Source organism: Camelus dromedarius, chromosome 10, assembly GCF_036321535.1.
Source record: "Camelus dromedarius isolate mCamDro1 chromosome 10, mCamDro1.pat, whole genome shotgun sequence".
NCBI classification, from domain to species: Eukaryota; Metazoa; Chordata; class Mammalia; order Artiodactyla; family Camelidae; genus Camelus; species Camelus dromedarius.
This window is the reverse complement of record NC_087445.1, coordinates 77,171,579-77,188,357: the sequence shown is the minus strand read 5'-3', so window position 1 is coordinate 77,188,357 and position 16,779 is coordinate 77,171,579. Positions and strand designations below refer to the sequence as shown.

The 16,779-nt window shown below is 62.1% G+C and overlaps 1 protein-coding gene across 6 annotated transcripts in view; it reads left to right on the top strand.

Moving 5' to 3' along the window:
• The window catches only part of VAV2 (vav guanine nucleotide exchange factor 2), a 167,944-nt gene that overhangs the window by 29,026 nt on the left and 122,139 nt on the right, over nt 1–16,779 (top strand). For all 6 annotated transcript variants that reach the window (XM_064490738.1, XM_064490739.1, XM_064490741.1 and 3 more), the window contains exon 2: nt 7,978–8,094. In XM_064490738.1, the coding sequence (XP_064346808.1) occupies nt 7,978–8,094 (117 nt within the window). The remainder of the gene's footprint in view (nt 1–7,977; nt 8,095–16,779) is intronic.

Sequence of the window (16,779 nt, the reverse complement as noted above, 5' to 3'; positions counted from 1 at the left end):
GCCCTGCCTGGCTTGGCTGCCAGAGTGCCTCCCTCCTGCTGGAAGCTGGCCTCCTCACCTTTCAGAACCTGCTTCCTGTGACTCACCTGAGCCCCCTCCCCATTTTCACTGGGAAGCCCCCTCCTGGTCTCACGACGCCAGTTGTCTGGGGCTGGCGAGCAGGTGGGAGGTGCGTGGAAGGAGCTGGCTGAGCACAGCAGGGCCGCAGCCCCAGAGATACCGGGTGTGCAGCAGCCTCCGCCTTCTTACAGACCAGAGGGGAGGGGAGTAGCCGGGGGCAGGGTGTGGGGAGTCCAAGGCCCCCGCCTGGTGCTCCCGGAAGGGGCCAGAGGGCATCGGAAATGGGTCAAGGCGTCCTTGTGGGAGGAGGTTTCGGGATCAGGGGTCAGAGGTCAGGAGGCTTGCTGAGGTCGGACTTGTGGTCTGCCTTAGAGGGACCCCCTCTTCCCGCACGGAGGAGGCCAAGTGTGTTTTTTAAAACATTTTATTAATAGATTTATTTATTTAATTTGATGGAGGCACTGGGGTTTGAACCCAGGACCTCGTGCGTGCTAAGCACGCGCTCTACCGCTGAGATACACCCTCCCTGTTAACGGTTTTTTTTTAATTGAAGTGTGGTCAGTTTACAGCGTTGTCTCGGGTTCTGGTGCGCAGCGTCATGGTTCAATCGCACTGCGCATGCGTACATTCCTTTCCACGTTCCTTTGCACCGTCTGTTACCTCAGGACTCTGAGTGCAGTTCCCTGCGCCGTGCAGGAGGACCTTGCTGACTCTCTGTTTCGTGTGTAGCAGTTAGTGGCTGCAGATCTTGAACCCTCGGTTTACCCCTTCCCACCCGCTTGCCCCCGGTGACCTTAGGTTGGTTTTCTACGCCTGTGAGTCTGCTTCTGTTTTGTAAATAAGTTTATTTGTGTCTGTTTTTTAGATTCCACACGTTAGTGATGTCATATGGCATTTTTCTTTCTCTTTCTGGCTTACTTCACTTAGAATGACGATCTCCAGGTCCATCCATGTTGCTGCAAATGGCATTATTTCATTCTTTTTTATGGCTGAGGGGTATTCTATTGTATAAATACACCACAACGCCTTTACCCAGTCTTCTGTCGATGGACATTTTGGTTGCTTCCATGTCTTGGCCTTGTAAACAGCTGAGTGTGGTTTGAATCACACTTGGTAGTCTTGGCGGGAGGAGGAGGGGCCCGCATCCCTGGGGAGCACTGTCCTCCCAGGAGAGCTGGGATGAGACAGAGGGAGGCATCAGCCCGAGGAGATCAGTGCAGCTGCCTTCACCCCGACAGGTGGGCTACCCCGTCCATGGTGTTGGGGGTCCCTCGTGGCAGGTGTCTTGCTTCATGGCAGACTGGAGCAGACCAGCTGGGTCAGAGCTGACCCTCCTGTCACTGTGGGTTGAACCTGGTGGACCCCAGGGCGTGTCTCCCCCTGTGAAACGGGAGCGCGTGTTAGCTCGTGAGCCGTGCAGAGGAGCGAGCAGACCGCGGGTGTACAGAGCTCTGCTCCCGGTGCAGGCCCAGCCGCTGACGATGCCACTGGAGAAAGTGGAATTCCACCCGACGGCGGCGCAGCACGTCTGAGTGTCAGGCCCTCTAAGAGCGGCCGACGGCGAGTGGCGGGCACAGCAGTGAGCAGGATGCCGCCGTCCCTCACGGCCTGCCCTTGGCGTGGGGCGAGGCCGGGCCCTGGAAGACCTCGGTGCATACAGAAAATCCGGTATCTCGGGCCCTGCATGAAGTCCGTAGGAGTTCATCCGTCAGCCCGTGGGCACCGCGTGTCTCCGTCTCCGGGTCTCCGGTGCGTGAGAAGTGGAGGAGGTGCCCTCCGTGGAGGGGGTGCTCCTGTTAAATTGTCCGGACGTGATCGAGTCCCCGAGCCGCTCAGTAAATCTCCGGCTGGGCCTGCGTGGAGCAGCCGGTGAGCTGGAGCTGCGCTGGCCTTTCCCCCGGGGAGGCCCCCCGCGTCCAGTGCTGCGGGCAGACCTAGCGGCTCGGCCCCCGACGGTGTGGGAAGCTGGGGCTGTGAGGTTGGACGGACCCAGATCCGGGCCTCCCTGTTTCCTCAGCTGTGAGGTGGGTGATGAGTGATCCCAGCTTGGGGGGTTGTCCTTGGACAGATGAGCGAGGCACCATGCCCGGCCGGGGCACAGAAGCTGGCGGGCAGTGCTAACGTGTGCGGGAGTCAGTGGTCGTGGACCCCGCGTTCCCCCTTCCTGCTTGTTTTTGGAGGAGATGCTTCTGGAAGCGAGAGCTGCCACCCACGTGGCTGCAGCCATCTGTGGGGCCTTGGACGCCTCTGAAGCCGTCATGGGATCCCTGCTGCGTGGCGGAAGCAGGGCCGTTTCAGAGACAAGGTTAATGTGCCGTAGACGGTCATCCATCGACCATTTGTTCATTCATTCCCTCGCTAGATACCGAGCCCCTGCTGTGGGCCGCTGCCCAGGTGTTTGGCACCGGTGGGGGAAGAAGAGGGTCCCAGGCCCCGCCCCTACAGAGCATCTGGCCAGCTTGTCACCTCAAGGCCACCTGTTTATTTACCCCAAGGGCCCCAAATTTGAAAGCTCCAGTCCAGCAGGCAGCGTCTATTAAATAGTGATGAGGTCACTTAAAATGGGTTTTGGAATGAGCATAGCATAAATAAACAAGGAATTAATTCATTTTCCCATGTCTTATTGATCAAAGACCTTGTCTTCGGCTGCCAGTCAGAGCATCTGATCGACAGGCCTCCGCCGCCTGGCCCCCAGGAGTTCTTTTCGCTCCAGAGGAAGCAAAGTGATTTGTCGTCACCAAGCACAGTTTTAGTGCCACTTGTTGAAATATTTCAAGAAACTCAGTGCCGTCTCTGAGCCTCAGTTTCCACCCCTGCAAACTGGGGCTCAGAGTAAAAGTTCCTTGTAGGGATGGAGCGAAGGCCAGGAGTCTGGCCTTGGAGGTTCAGCCGACCCAGACCCGTCCCCGTTCTGTCACGTCCTTCCGGGTGACCTTGGGGGGGCTGGGCAGCCTCTCGGGCCTCAGTCTCTCTGCGATGGCTCCTGGTTGCCGTGAGCAGCACAGCCCTTCGCCAGGAGCCTGGCGCCGTGGAAACCTTTGCTACACGGGGGCTTTGGAGACTCTGGGGTGGCAGGGTACCCGAGTGCAGCCCCTCGTAGTGATGAGCCTTGAGCCAGGAGCCAGGCCTGCACAGAGGGGTGAGTCCCATCCCAGAGTCCAGCCCCGGGGTGCCCGGCGTCCTGGGGGCTCCGAGGGGCAGGGCAGCCAGCCCACCTTGGACACTCAGACCCCGCCTTGTTCCTCTTCAGCAGTGCTTTCCCTCCCTCCTCGGGTAGGGGCCTGTGGCCGTCAGTGCCCCCGCACCGTTACGGCATGAACGCGAGCCCACCGTGTCACTGCTCTGAGCTTCGCTTTGTCCGTCTGTGAAATGGGGTTGCGACGGCTCACATCTCGGGGGGCCATCGCAGGCCGTCAGTGGGTTTGTCACTGGAGCACAGGCTGCCATTGTCACCTCCCTCCTTTGCCTGCCCGGTGCCTGGGCCACGTACGTTCAAACGGCAGATCCCCGGCTGAAGCCACCTGCCACGTGACCTCACGCAAGGGGCTTTGGCTTCCCGTGCCTCAGTTTCCCCGTTTGCTGCTGCCTCTCAGAGCTGGGGTGCGTGAGCGGCGGGTGTGTGAATGACCTGCGGAGGTCATTCAACAGGGAGGGACCTGCGCTCCAGAGCTCTCCTTCCAGCCCTGCCTGGGGGACAGCACGCCCAGGGAGGGGCAGCGGGAGGGGCCTCGGGGGCCTGAAGGCTGCCCGCCCGGTGGGGCAGGACCTCCACATCTCTCCCACGGGCTGGGGGTGTCCCTGGCAGCATCTCCCCGATCAGCATGGTGGCTGCTAAGTGGCCAGAGTGGAGCCACTGGAGCTGGGCCAGGAAGCCTTCCCCAGGGATGGACGGGGACCTTGAGGCTCAGATCCAGCCCGTGTCCTCAGGGCCCTGCTCTGCCTCTCACATCCAGGGTCCCCATGCTGGGGCCTTGGGACAGCTGAGTGACAGGTGACAGTGAGCAGCAGGCCTGGGCTGTCCTGTCCTGCTGCGCCAGGAAGCCTGTGTCCTCACGCTAATCTGATTTCAGCCTGATTAGGTCCTAGGAGACTGGAAAGGGCCCGAGATTAGGGGTTGACGTGTCCAGGACACAGGCAGCCCTGCCTCTCCACGCAGCAGCTGGGCCCGAACAAGGCATTGCTCAAGGCCAGGAGAGCCCTGCTGTGGCTGGGGTTGGGGAAGCAGGGCGGGGTAGCCCGCACCCCACGGGGTGCCCTAGACAAATACAGTGGCACTGCCTCCGTGCTGGGCCGCTTGCCGCAGGCCAGATTTTGGGGACAGACCCTTATTGTGGCCACTCGGCTGGACTTCTGAGGCCGAGCTTCCGGATGCTGGTGAAGCAGTGACCGCCCTTTGTGGAGGGCCCCTCTGGCCGAGGAGAGAGAATGCCGCTTGGCCCTGAAGCCACGGGGACACAGCCGCCCATCAGGCCTTCCGTGGCCGCAGGACACGGATGGGCAGCTTCTGGCTTCACACTGGCCCCGGCCCCCTGCTCCACCGTCCCTCGGCTTGTGGCTGGGACGTCCCTGCAGCCGCTCTGGCCCAGCGTCCTGTCACTTGTACCTTCGGGAGTCTCTCTCCCAGAATCTGGAGCCGCCCCTGATGTGAGTGAGGGAGCACGGGGCTCTGATTGGCTGGGCCCAGGGGCGGTGGGGACGGAGCGGAGGAGGACAGGGGAGTGGACGTGAACAGCAGAAGCAGTGGCTACCCACTGCCCTTGCTGAGTGGAAAGAGAAGGGGGCCTGGCCCGTCCTTCTGCTCCGTCTCCATCTCCGGGCCTCAGTTTCTCTCATTGTACAGCGATCACGACCGTATCACCTACTCTAGCCACTTTTAGCGTGAGAGAGTGTTGGCACGTACACCGGACAGAAGGGACTGGGACTCAGGGCATTCTGGAGACAGACCCCGTCCCCTCAAACGGCGTGTGCCACTCTGGAGCAGACACGGGCTCCAGTCTCGGCTCTGCTGCCTTCTGATCTGGAGCAAACCTTCTCCACTCTCTGGGCCTCCGTTCTCCTTACCTGTAAAATGGGGTAATTGTTGGTGGGAGGCCAGGGCAGGCAGCGCCAGGACCCAGGAGCCCCGTGGATGGATGGGGGTGTGGCTGCTGCCCACTCCCCCCCCCCCCCCCGTGGAGCCCAGGTTGTTTCTCCCAGTCCCGCGGAGTCCCTTGGTCCGAGGTCCGAATCCGTGTGCACAGCTGTTGTCCAGTGCCAGCCCAGGGTGGGCTTGGGGCTGTTCTGGAAGGTTAGGGGCCTGAGTGGCCACAGTGGGGGCAGGTCCGGGCCAGGCAGACGCTGTGTCCATGGGGAACCTGCCCCATTCTGAGCCCTGAAAGGAATCCTGGCTGGCCACCTGCGATTATGGTTAGGAGCTGTGTAATTAGCTCTAAAAATGGGAGGCTGAGGCGGAATTAAAATACACGCTTAGCGGCAATTAGAGACGAGTGGTGTGCAAAAAATAGTGGAGCCAGACTGGAAGCTGCAGCCGTCCTGCGGGCGGCAGGGGGGTGTAGTTGCGGGGGCTGGGCGGGAGCAGGAGGGTCTGAAGCTGCAGGGCTGGGCGGGGGTGCCAGGTGGGCTCTGGTCCGGACCCGGCTCCTCCGTCTGCAGGCTGCGCGCTGGTGTCCACAGGCGGGGCGCTTAAAGCACCTGGAGCGTTTTCAGGCAGGGAGCTGGGAGTCTGGGAGCGCGGTGTCCGCGGGGCGGGCTCCTCCCTGGGGGCTCCGTGGGAGCGCCTGTCCAGGCCTCTCCCAGCTCCTGGCGGCTTCCCTGGCTCAGGGGAGCATCACCTCCGTCCTCACCCGGCCTCCTCCCTGCGGGTCTGTTTCTCTGTGTCTCTCTGTTTTTTCCATTAACTTCTCTTATCAGGGTCAAATACGCAAAACATGAATACACCATTTTAACTGTTTCTAAGGGCGCAGTTGGGTGGCATGGGGTGCCTTCACGAAAATGCTGCGTAACCATCACCCCCGTTGTTTCCAGAACTTGCTCGTTATCACGAAGAGAAACTCTGTCCCTGGTAAACACTGGCCCCCTCCCCCCGCCCCCACCCTGTTTCTGTCGCTGTGGATTTACTTGTCCTGGGTCCCTCGTGTAAATGGAATCCCATGAGTTTCGTCCTTCTGTGTCTGCAGTCTTCAAAAACGCAGGTCAGGGCAGGCACGGCTGGGAGAGTTTTAGGTCCGCACGTCCAAGCCAGTAGCTGTAGCCAGCGTGGCTGTTAAATTTAAATTGATTAGAATAAAGTTAAATGAAAAGTGCGGTGGTTCAGTGGGACCGGCCGCATTCTGAGTGCTCGGTGGGCACGTGTGCGTGGCTGCCCGGCCCTCAGCACCCACATGGAGCGTTTCTGTCTCCAGAAAGTTCTGCTGGAGGGCCCTGCTCCAGGTTCACGGAGACGAGAGAGACCTGCTGACCAGCGCCGTGTGTGACGGGGCGGGACCCTGGGCCGGGCTGTCTTTTACTTCTGTCAGCATGCTTTGCTTCCTTTGTCTTCCTGTGTGGAAGAAACATCAGGGCGTTCCTTGGCGGGGCGGGGTCGGTGTATGTTAATCTCCTGATGTTGCCGTTGATGCTGGGGGGGGGGGGGCGTCCTCGTTCTCAGGAAACACGCTTGGATGTTTGGGGGAAAGGAGGTCACATCTGCAGGTTACTCTCACATGTTCAGGAGAATTGTACACAGACACACACTCAGATGCACACACCCAGATACACACGCACACACAGGATGGTTAACAGGGCACAACCTCGGAGCCCGTGTTGGCTGTGGCAGTGACCCGCCCGGGCCAGCAGGACGGGGCAGCCCAGTGCAGAGGCTGCTCCAGGCCTGGGTGTGTCGCCCGCTGGGGGCGGGCGGCGGGGAGGTTGGTGTCTCTGTTGGGGCACCTGCCCTATGGAAGTTCTCGGCGTAGCCAGGTTCTCTCTGGACCTGCCGTCGCTTCTGATTCTGGCCTGTCCTTCATCTAAGTCTGTCCGTGGGTCTAACTCTCTGGTGCGCAGTCCCAGGCTCTTGGCAGGGTCTCTTGAAGTCGGGCTGTTGGGCCCTTAGTGCTGCTTATGGATGAGGACGACTGGTAGACCCTGGGTTACCCTTCAGCTGTGTGCGCCGCAGTCCTCACCCCTTGGTCACCCCCACCCCAAGCTGGATTGGGTGGGCTGATGGCTCCCACATACCTAATGCCCACTCTGCCATCAGGGTACACAGTTAACCCAGCCAGGCCCGTCCTGTTAGGCAGCCAGGCCTCAGGAGTGGAAGCCACTCTCTCCAGGTCCCGCACGCTAGAATCATCGACAGGATTCGAACCTGGGGCTGTGTGACCCCAAGGCCTGCACTCCAGGCCGCCTCACCTGCTGCCCCCACGTCCTGACCAGCTCTTTCCCACGGGGACTGGAAGCTGGCTGTCCGGGTCGGCGCCTGCCCCATCCCCCTGGCTTGGGCTGTGTTGCCAAGCCCACCGCAGGTGCCTGGCTGCCGGGTGGAGGAGGGACCCCAGTGTCGATCTGGGAAGTGGATTCCGGCCTTGTGCACCACCAGCCCCTGCTGCGTCTGGTGTGTGTGCCGCTCCCGGTCCACACGGCTTCCGTGGGGCTTTGTCACATGTCAGGAAACGGGGCGTGTCCGTGCCCAGGAAGGCATCACGTGTGTGCATGTGTGCGCGCGTGTCCCCGCTGACTGAAAACCAGCGTATGTTGTTCAGTGTTCAGACGTGTGGATCCCCGCGCAGGGGCGAGCGGGGCTGCCTGTGACCGCAGGGCGTCCTCTCCGCGCAGGGAGGTGGTGGTCCCCGTCGGCACACGGAAGCGGAGGTTGCTGCTGGCAGCGTTGCTGCCCTCACAGACCGTGCAAGCTGAGTAATTTTCCCTTCTCTCTTCTAGTTCCTGTGTTTGAAGAACATACGTACCTTCCTTAAAGTCTGCCACGACAAATTTGGCTTAAGAAACAGCGAGCTGTTTGACCCCTTCGACCTCTTTGACGTCCGAGACTTTGGCAAGGTGAGTGGTCTCGCCTGGCGCCGGCTCTGCTGCAGATGGGCCCGGCCTCTCCACGCAGAGCCCGCGCTGGGCAGGTGCAGGCTGGGCTGTGTCACAAACAGGAGGGGGCACGTCAGGGGCTGGGGGCGGCGGGTGGCCCCTCTTGCCTCTCAAGCCATTCTGGGTGAGGGCATCACGGAGCCAGGAGGATGGAGAGGGGATGCAGGGCGCGGACGGGCACGGAATGGCGATCCCACCCCAGCCCGGCCTTGCTGTCTGAGCAACCCTGAGCATTTATTTTCTGCCTTGAATCTCCGACTCATCGCGGGATGATGGGCCGATGTTAGTACCTGCTCCGGAGGGGGCGGGGCCGGCTGTGACGGTGCGGGTACCGCGTTCATTGTGCGGCTCTGAGAAAGGAGGCATCGAGGTTATACCTGAATCAGAATCTCCTCCGGCTCTGAGGAGGCATCGGGCAAGGAGGGTGGTTATCTGAATGCCCAAGTGCCTGGAGGTGGTCCCCGAGGTCTGGGGCAGACCTCCTGGGGCGGCTCCCCGTGTTCTCGGGAAGTGTCACTTGGCAGCGGTGCTGCAGGCGTCCCTCTGGCACAGGTGAGGGCGGCCTGGGCTGGGCAGTACAGAGGCCGAGGTGGGGCTTGCGGCTCATTGTGGCTTCCTGGTGATCCTGGGCTCAGAGTGCCAGCGCAGGGTGACACGTCCCACCAGGAAGCGCTGCAGTTCCAAGGTCCCTCCTTTAAAAGATGGGGGCAGGACTGAGATCTCTCATTGGTGGATTGGGGCTGAGGGCTGGAGTCAGCCCGGCTCCCCGCTGCCCTGGGTCCCGGTGTCTTCGAGCCCCTGCTTGCTGGCGAAGGGCCTGCTGCTGGCACCGGCTCTGCAAAACGGCCACTTCCCGGACTACCTGGGGCGAGTTCCCACCTGCTGATGGGAGCTATCAGGAGACACTTACTGCCTGCTTTATCTGAGGGCTGTTATCGGGGACCTGGTGTTTGAGGCGTGTTCTATGGCTGCATGATTCATGCAGTGCAAGGGGAATTTTGTATCTGCAGCTGCAAATGCTGAGAAGTCAGTTCCAAGAGGAGCCTTTATTTGAAGTGCCATCAAGTGTCGAATTAGCGTCAGTAACTGGGGCTTTCCCATGAGCCTTCTGGGTCTGACGGACTCTTCTTTGGGTCTGAAAATCTCTGGAAATGAGATTGGGGAACCTTGTCAAGGGCCCACCTCTGTGTAATCAGTCAGCTCTCAGAGGTTTCTCTTCCTCTAAATGACTCACCCAGGTCCCTCCGGCTGCAGGGCGCCGGTCTGGACTCTGAGGCCCTAATGCCTTCCTCTGTCCGGGGCACGTCTGCTGGGGCGGGGGCCGCGGAAGCGTGAGTGGAGCCCTGCTGGCCAGTCCTTTCCCCTACGTGGGCTTCTCCGTTTTCAGAGTGGCTTCCAAATGGATTAGAATCTCTCTCCTGTTACCTCTCCTCGTGAACAGCACCAGGGAAGGCCCTTCAGAACACACACACACACACACACACTTTCACAAACGCACTCATATACACACTGGTATTTAAAATAATCGCATAGAGAAAAAGACGGGCTAGACCCCGGCCAAGCACCCCCGGCCCGCTGTGACACGCAGACTGGTCTGCACCCCGCTTTCCTTTCACCTGGCTGCAGCCGTGTGCAGGGATGCGGGGAGCACTTAAACTTGGGTGAAACGCTCGTCGTGGGGCCTGCTGACCTTGGCGAGCACCAAGCAAGGGGGCAGCCCCCGTGGCGGTGGGTGGTTTGACCCCCACACAGAGGGCCCGCAGGGGGCGAGCCCGGAGTGCAGTGGATTCGGGCCATCAGTCCCGGTGTAGGTGGGTGCTGGGGACAGAGTGGCGGCGAGGGACCTGCCCAGCCCACCGTGGAGGCACGGCACGCAGGGTCCCCGGGCTCTGGGAGCGGCAGGGCTGGCAGAGTGCTGTGATGCCCAGAGCTGGCCTGGTCCTGCCCCTGCGCTTCTGTTGGGTCAGAGGGACCTGGTCCAAAATCTGGGCCCACAGAATGGCCGATGACCTCAGCAGATGACCCAGTGACTCTGACCTCTCCCGGTTTGCCGAGGAGCGGGTGGGGCCGGGAGCCCTCGGCACGGTGCCCAACCTAGAGCAGGTGCTCGTCAGACGGCGGCGCTGTGGCCGCTGTGGTGCCCTCCCCGCCCCCAGGTCTGCTTGAAATGGAGCCGACCCCCGTGGTTGGGTGGCAGCCCCCTCTCTTATTTCTTTGCTGTTACTTTATTCGTGAAGACTGAACATCTGCATTTTGGGAGTCAGAGCCCGAGGTGGGGTGGGGCTCAGCACATGGACCGCGGAGCCCTGAAGGCTGGATTCAAGCCCCAGCCCCGCTGTCACCTGTGGGCGGCCATGCCCAGGTGACTTTCTCCGAGTCCTGTCTGTAAGCTGGTGATGAGGCCTGCGCCCTCCGAGGTCTCTCGAGCAGCACGCAGACCCGTGCGTGTGGGCTCTCGGCGCCCGGTGCGTGGCGGCGGCTGGCTCTGGTTCTCGGCCGCACATCCCTTTGGCCCTCCGGCCTCCTCTGTGCTGCGTGGGGGTGGCCCATTTGTCCGTGTGTGTGGAGGCTGCCCGGGCGGGGACCGGGCCTCCTGAGGCTGCTGGCGCTGCCCGGGGAGGCGGCCCTGGTGGGACCGCGGCCTGCCCGCCGCGTCCTCCCTTCCCTCTGGCTGAGTGTCCCCGTGCCGCTCTCCTTCTCGGCGGTCTGCGCTCCAGGCTGCGTCTGATGAGGGGCTGGGAGAGGCTGGGCACCGAGACATGCTCCCTACATGGGAGCCGCGGACCACGGCCTGTTTCGCTCGGCAAGTCCCTCCTGACATCTGGGGACGAGACACCCTGGAAAACACACACCAGCGGGGCTCAGGCTCCCCCCGGCCGCACTGCTGTCTGCCCTGCTCGGATATCCGAACACGGGGACTGTCCCTGCCCCAGTGCCTCTGGGAGGCGCCGCGGTGGACAGCGGGTTGGGGTGCAGTGCGGGGCTCTGGCCTGCTGGCTGAGGAGCAGGTCTGGGGGGCCCGGGCCCCTCATTCAGGTGTGATTTATGAGGACAGGCCTGCGGACCAGTCACCTCCCCGCACAGAGACAGCGGACACAGCCAAGGTCCCCACGGCCCAGGAGCCCGGCCCTGCGGGCACACCCCTGCCTGTCCAGCGGTGCTTGGCGGTGCTCGGGGATATCCGGCCGCGGGGATGCCGGCTTGCTCTGCCGTCCGCCCCTGCCAGCCCAGCGGGGCAGGAGGATCTATCTCTGGGGGCAGTTCTGGTCTCTGCCGACCGGAGCCCGCCTGGGTCCAGGTGAGAGCAGAGCTGGGGTCTGTGTTAGGACTCGTGGGAAGGGGGCTGGCTCTCAGTGGTCCGCCGCGGGGGCCACAGGGCAGGGCAGGGATTTGAGGGGCGAGATTCCCTGCTGGCTTTCTGCCTGGTCGTCTTGCACCTGCACACGTGGGATTCTGGAGTGGAAAGGACCCTCGTGGGATAGCCGGTTAGTCAGTCTCAGGCTGGTTTGGAAATCCCCAGATCTTTTTCTTTGCTATTATTATTATTTTAATTAAAAAATGTTTTTTGGAGGGGAGGTAATTAGGCTTGTTTATTTATTTTCATGGAGGTGCTGGGGACTGAACCCAGGACCGCGTGCCTGCTAAGCACGTGCTCTGCCACTGAGCTGCACCCTCCCCCCTTTCCTTTGCTGTTGTTTAAGGTTTATGGTGTGCAGGTCCTGTCTGGGTTTAGGTTTGTGCTGGTCATTTTCTAAACAGCTGCCTCTCTGCTTCCCAAGGCTCTCATGTTGTCGGGGTTGCCCCTCGGGAAGGGAAGGGGCGTTCATTCGTTGGTTCCTCCACTCATCTCTCCATTAAGCCTTCAATTCACCGAGTGTTTATTAAGCACTTACTGTGCAAGAGATAAAACGGAAAGGCTCACATGACCTTTGTCCTCTGAGAGTCACACAGGTTCGCTATTGTGTGGTTAATGGTGGAAAAAGGAGGGAGACAGTGAGACTCTTCCCCTGGCGCCGGCCGGCCCTGCCTCAGCCATGCCACCGGGGCCCTGCCTCCGAGACTTCGGCGTGGAGGGGGCCGGGCGCTGCGGAGCGCGGCTGCAACGCAAGCTCCCGTTGCTGGGGAGGGAGAACTCCTCTCCGGAAAACCGCTGCGCGGAGTCGGGCTGCCTGGCGTCCGCCTGTTTCCAGAACCGGCAGGGCCCTCCTCTTGCCCCTCTGGCCTCTGGGCTTCCCCTTCCCGCCTTCCCTTTGGGACGGGTGCAGAGAGGAGCTGATGCTTCAGGGTGCTCGAAGTTGCAGGAAAGGGTTTTCTAAACCCAGGAGGAGTGCCGGGAGGGGCTGCTCCATGTTGTCCGGGACGGGCAGCAGGCGGGGGCCCCCTGGAGAGGCTGCGGGAGCCCTGGGGGCAGCCCTGTCCCCGGGAAGCTGGCCAGGCCCGCGCACTGCGCTGTCCTTCTGGGACCTTCTCTCATCCGGAGCGGGGATGGAGGGGCGGCCGGCGGGGAGGAGGGCTTCCTGTGAGACCCAGTGAGGGTCGGACCGTGCACGTCTTTGGGCTCTTTGAGCTTTTGTTTCTGCAGGGCTAGAGCGAAGTCAGTGACGGCCCAGGGTGCAGCAATGTCATAGGTCCTCGGAGAGGCAGTAAACGGCAGTCACACCGTTTTTATGAGTGATTTGTCCCTCTTCTTGCCAACCCGCCCTGCAAGCTCCAGCAGCTCCAGCAGGAGCTGAAGGATCCAGAACATTGGTTCCGGAAGTTTTTTGTTGGCCACCATCCCTGGTATTTTCCCGAAGGGTCACATTAAAGGTATTAGATTTCGGCTCAAACCAGCCCAGTCGGGGAAGACTGGAGCTGCAGTTCAAGAGAAGGGCCTGAGACTGGAGCCAGATGCCGGGCCGTCCCTTGTGGGGAGGCGGAGACCCGGGGCCTGCTCCCTTCCCTTCTCGCGTCCCCCACGTGCCCTGTTCTGGGCGCCTGTCGGGCGCGCGGGGTCCAGGAAGGGAAGGAGTGTGGGAAGGCGGAGCGGGTGGCCGGTACGAGCTGGGTCTTCCCAGGACGCCTCTGTGTGGAGTCTGGTTGGAAACTGTGGCGCAGGGCCCTGCGGTTTCCTTCTGGTTTTTAGGGCCTGGAGATGGTAGACAGTCATCATCTCGAAATGGCAGCCTCACGCCCTCCTTGTGAGCTGGGCGACCTCGGTGCACGGGACCCGTTTTACAGAGCAGCAGGCGGAGGCTCAGAGGGTGAGCGACTTGCACAAGGTCACATGGCCTTGGTCAGTTAGCGTCTCCTGTCTGGGAGTTTGCTACGAGCAGGGCAGGGAGGTCGTGGCCGGCTTCGCCAGCACAGTGCCTGGCCCTGGGTTTGCCGCTGGGGTCAGTTCGGTCCCATCTGCGGCCCCGGGCAGGTGGCTTTCCCTGAAGTTGATTCCCTCCCCTGGAGAATGGGAGCAGGGCCACTAAGCCGCTGCTTGGAGCCCCACGGGTGCTGCTACGGAAGGCTCCGCCCGTGGTCAGTGAGCTGGCGGGCTTCCGTCTTCCTCGTGGGCATAGTCCTCTGTGCAGTGGCCACTGTCAGCGTGTTTCCTACGTGGGAGTGAGACGTGTCCCCTCTTGACCTCCGGGGCCGTGGGCAGGAGGCAGGGAGGGAGGAGGGAGCCCAGGGGTGAACCCCCGCCTGCAGGAGGCCTCGGCCGGCCTCTGGTTCCGCGTGGTCCTGGCCACTGCCGACTTGCCCCCGAGCTGTCTCTCAGCGCTGGGCTCCCCTGCAGGTGTCCTCGGCCCGCGTGGCCCTCCCCGCCGCGGCGGGCCTGCCCGCCGTCCTCACCTCCCTGGGGCCTGTGCTCAGATCTCAGTATTTGAAACGGTGGGGCTGCCTCCCTGCACAGATGCCCGCTGTCTGAGCAGACTCCTCCCCTGCCTGGGCCATGGGTCACCGCCCCTGGCGGGGCTGTGAACTTCCTCACCGTAGGGACCTTCGTGCCTTCTTTACTAACGTCTCCAGGGGCCTGGAATCCAACTGCGGGGGCGCCAGTCTGTCCTGGTGTGAGTGCGTGGATCCTCCTGGAGGAGCCAAGAAGCTTTTGGTGGGGATGGGGTGGGGGGCACCTTGCAGAAGGCCCTGGCACCCTCAGTGGGTCAGGAGGCCCAGGCTGGCCCAGCCGCCTCGCTGGGGCCTGGGGAGACTGGACGTCCAGGTGGCCCTCCAGGGTCTTCTCCGGGGGTGCCCCGCTGCCCATGTCAGGGACCCGGGTCAGGTGAGGTCTGGTGCTGCTTCCCTGCACCTCCCCAGCCCGGCCACCCTGCACCTGCAGCTCTGCCTGGTCAGCGCGCCTCACTTTGGCCCCCGTTTGGGTGGATTAACAACACGAGGGGACGGTCCAGGAGGCTGTCTCTCTCACTTGAGTTAAGGAGCAGAGCGCACCTTCTATTAAGTGTGTGGAATGCTCCTGTTTATTATCCATCAGGACATTCTGCTGAGCTCAGAATCTCCCGAAGCCGTTAAACCTGCCCCTCAGCATGGCTCGGGGGACGACAGGCCACTTGTTAAGTTAGCGTGCGGGGGTGGGGGGGTGCAGTGTCCCCCCAGGGGCCGGCCTCATCGGGAACCAAGTCCTCTGCATCCACGAGCTCTGGCTGTCCTCAGGGGCCTCAGGAAGGAAGGACGGAAACCGGGGCCCAGACAGAGGACACACCTCGCTCGTGTCCTGTGGTGATGGTGACACTGGGGTCGGCTCGGGTCCTGCGGACGGCAGAGATCAAGTTCTTATGTGCTCCACCTGCCCCTTCCCTTCTGCCAAGTGAGGCAGCTGTGTGCAGGGACAAGGCACGGACAGCCGTGTGGAACCCTGCCACCCGCAGGGGGTCAGGAAGCTAGGCTGGAGGCCCGCGTAGAGACCAGGAGGACATGTGGGGGCCAGGAGGCAATGTAGTGGCCAGGAGGCAATGTAGAGGCCAGGAGGCCATGTTGGGGTCAGGAAGGCTGTCTGAGGTGAGGCCAAAAGAGGCCTGATTCAGGAGGGGAGGGCTGACCAGCAGCTCTTTAAGGACAGAGCAGTGAACGCACGTCTGTCCTGACAAAGGTCAGAACAGGTGCAGATAACTCCCTCCTGCAGTGGGTCTGGAACCATCTGGGCCTTCTCGGGAGGCCAGGAGGAGGCAGAGGGCAGGGCTCCACTGAAGCAGAGTGAGTCCACATTTATCTGTTTTCTGTATCGCATTTTGTCTGACGTTTTGCTTACAGACAGTGTTCGGAAGAGGTTAAAAACATAGTTTGAAACCATGGGTCCCTAACAGCTGAGGAAACCCGCCTCCCTGGGAATGGGGCTTTGGGAGGGTGGGGAAGGCTAGGTCTGAGGGTGCACTGGTGGTGGGCCAGGCCTGGTCACACTTCTGGGATGAGGAGGCCTTGGCCTTGTGTCTGCCCTGGATGTGGGAGGCAGGCGCGTGTCTGCCAGCATCGCAGTCCGTCCGACTGTCTGCCCATCAGCAGTCCCCTGCCCTGGTTGGGCCCAGAGCCTGGATCTGCTGCCCCAGCTCCAGCCCCCTTGGCTTTTGTCCTTGTCTCTGTTCCATCCCTCTCTGCCTGGGACCCCCTTTTTCATCAGCCTGTCCTCTGCCCACTCCATCCCCCTGGGCAGCACCTGTCACATGCTGTCACCCCCTCCGGTGCCTGTGGCAGGCATCACTTGTCGATCCCAGCACCTTCCCACTGAGCCCATCAGCACGGCGTCCCAGCACCCTGACAGTCTACTGGAGTTGGCACATGGGAGGAAGCCAGTTCACTTTGCCAGACCTCCCACCTGGCCTGTAGTTGCTAACACCCCTTTTCTTGTCCCAGCTTCTCCCCTGAACACACACCCACCCACCCCTGCCCTCTGGACTTTCTGAGAGTACTGATGCTCTGGAAGCCAGGTAAAGATGGACCAGCTGAGACACCTGTGGGGGCTTGGGACAGAATGTGATGCTGGGGAGGGGGCGTGACCCACAGCTCGCCTCACCTTTGGGCCATGGTTTTCCTCTCTGCACAATGGGTCTGCAGGTCAGCCCCGTCTCAGAGCTGCCGGAGGGATATTTGAGATGATGTGGTTGTGTGTCCTCATGTGCGAGTCCCGCGGATGGCAGTGCCCACGTTGTACCAGCCCAGCCCGAGCAGGCGGTGGCGGCCTTGGCAGCTGGTGGTGGTGCGGTCGCGGGCCCATTCTGGGGCCTGCAGGCCAGCCCTCCCCGCATCTCCGCCCCACTGCCCTGCACCCATTTCCCCGTCTAGTGTCCTCATGGACCATCGCGGCCTCCGGGCTCCGCTCGAGGAAGAAGGCGGCAGGTGGCCTGGGGCATCCGTCCGACAGCCCGACCTCCGGCCCGCGCCCGCCCGTCACTTTGCGGAGGGCGGCTGCCTCGCGCTCACCCGGGCTCTCTGTGCCCGCGCGATGCCCGTCAGCCGCCGCGAGCTTGCCTGCGCTGCCCGCCTGTTCGGCCGCGGCTTCCGCAGCACCCGCGGCACTGACTGCTTACTCACGGGCGGCCCCGCGGGAGCGGGAGGCAGGCCTGCCGGCGCGGGCTTTCCGGGCCTCTGCCTGGGAACATTTCCTCCTCTTAACCGAGGACTGTCACCTCAGGACGTGTTAACCACCCGCTTCCGGGAGAG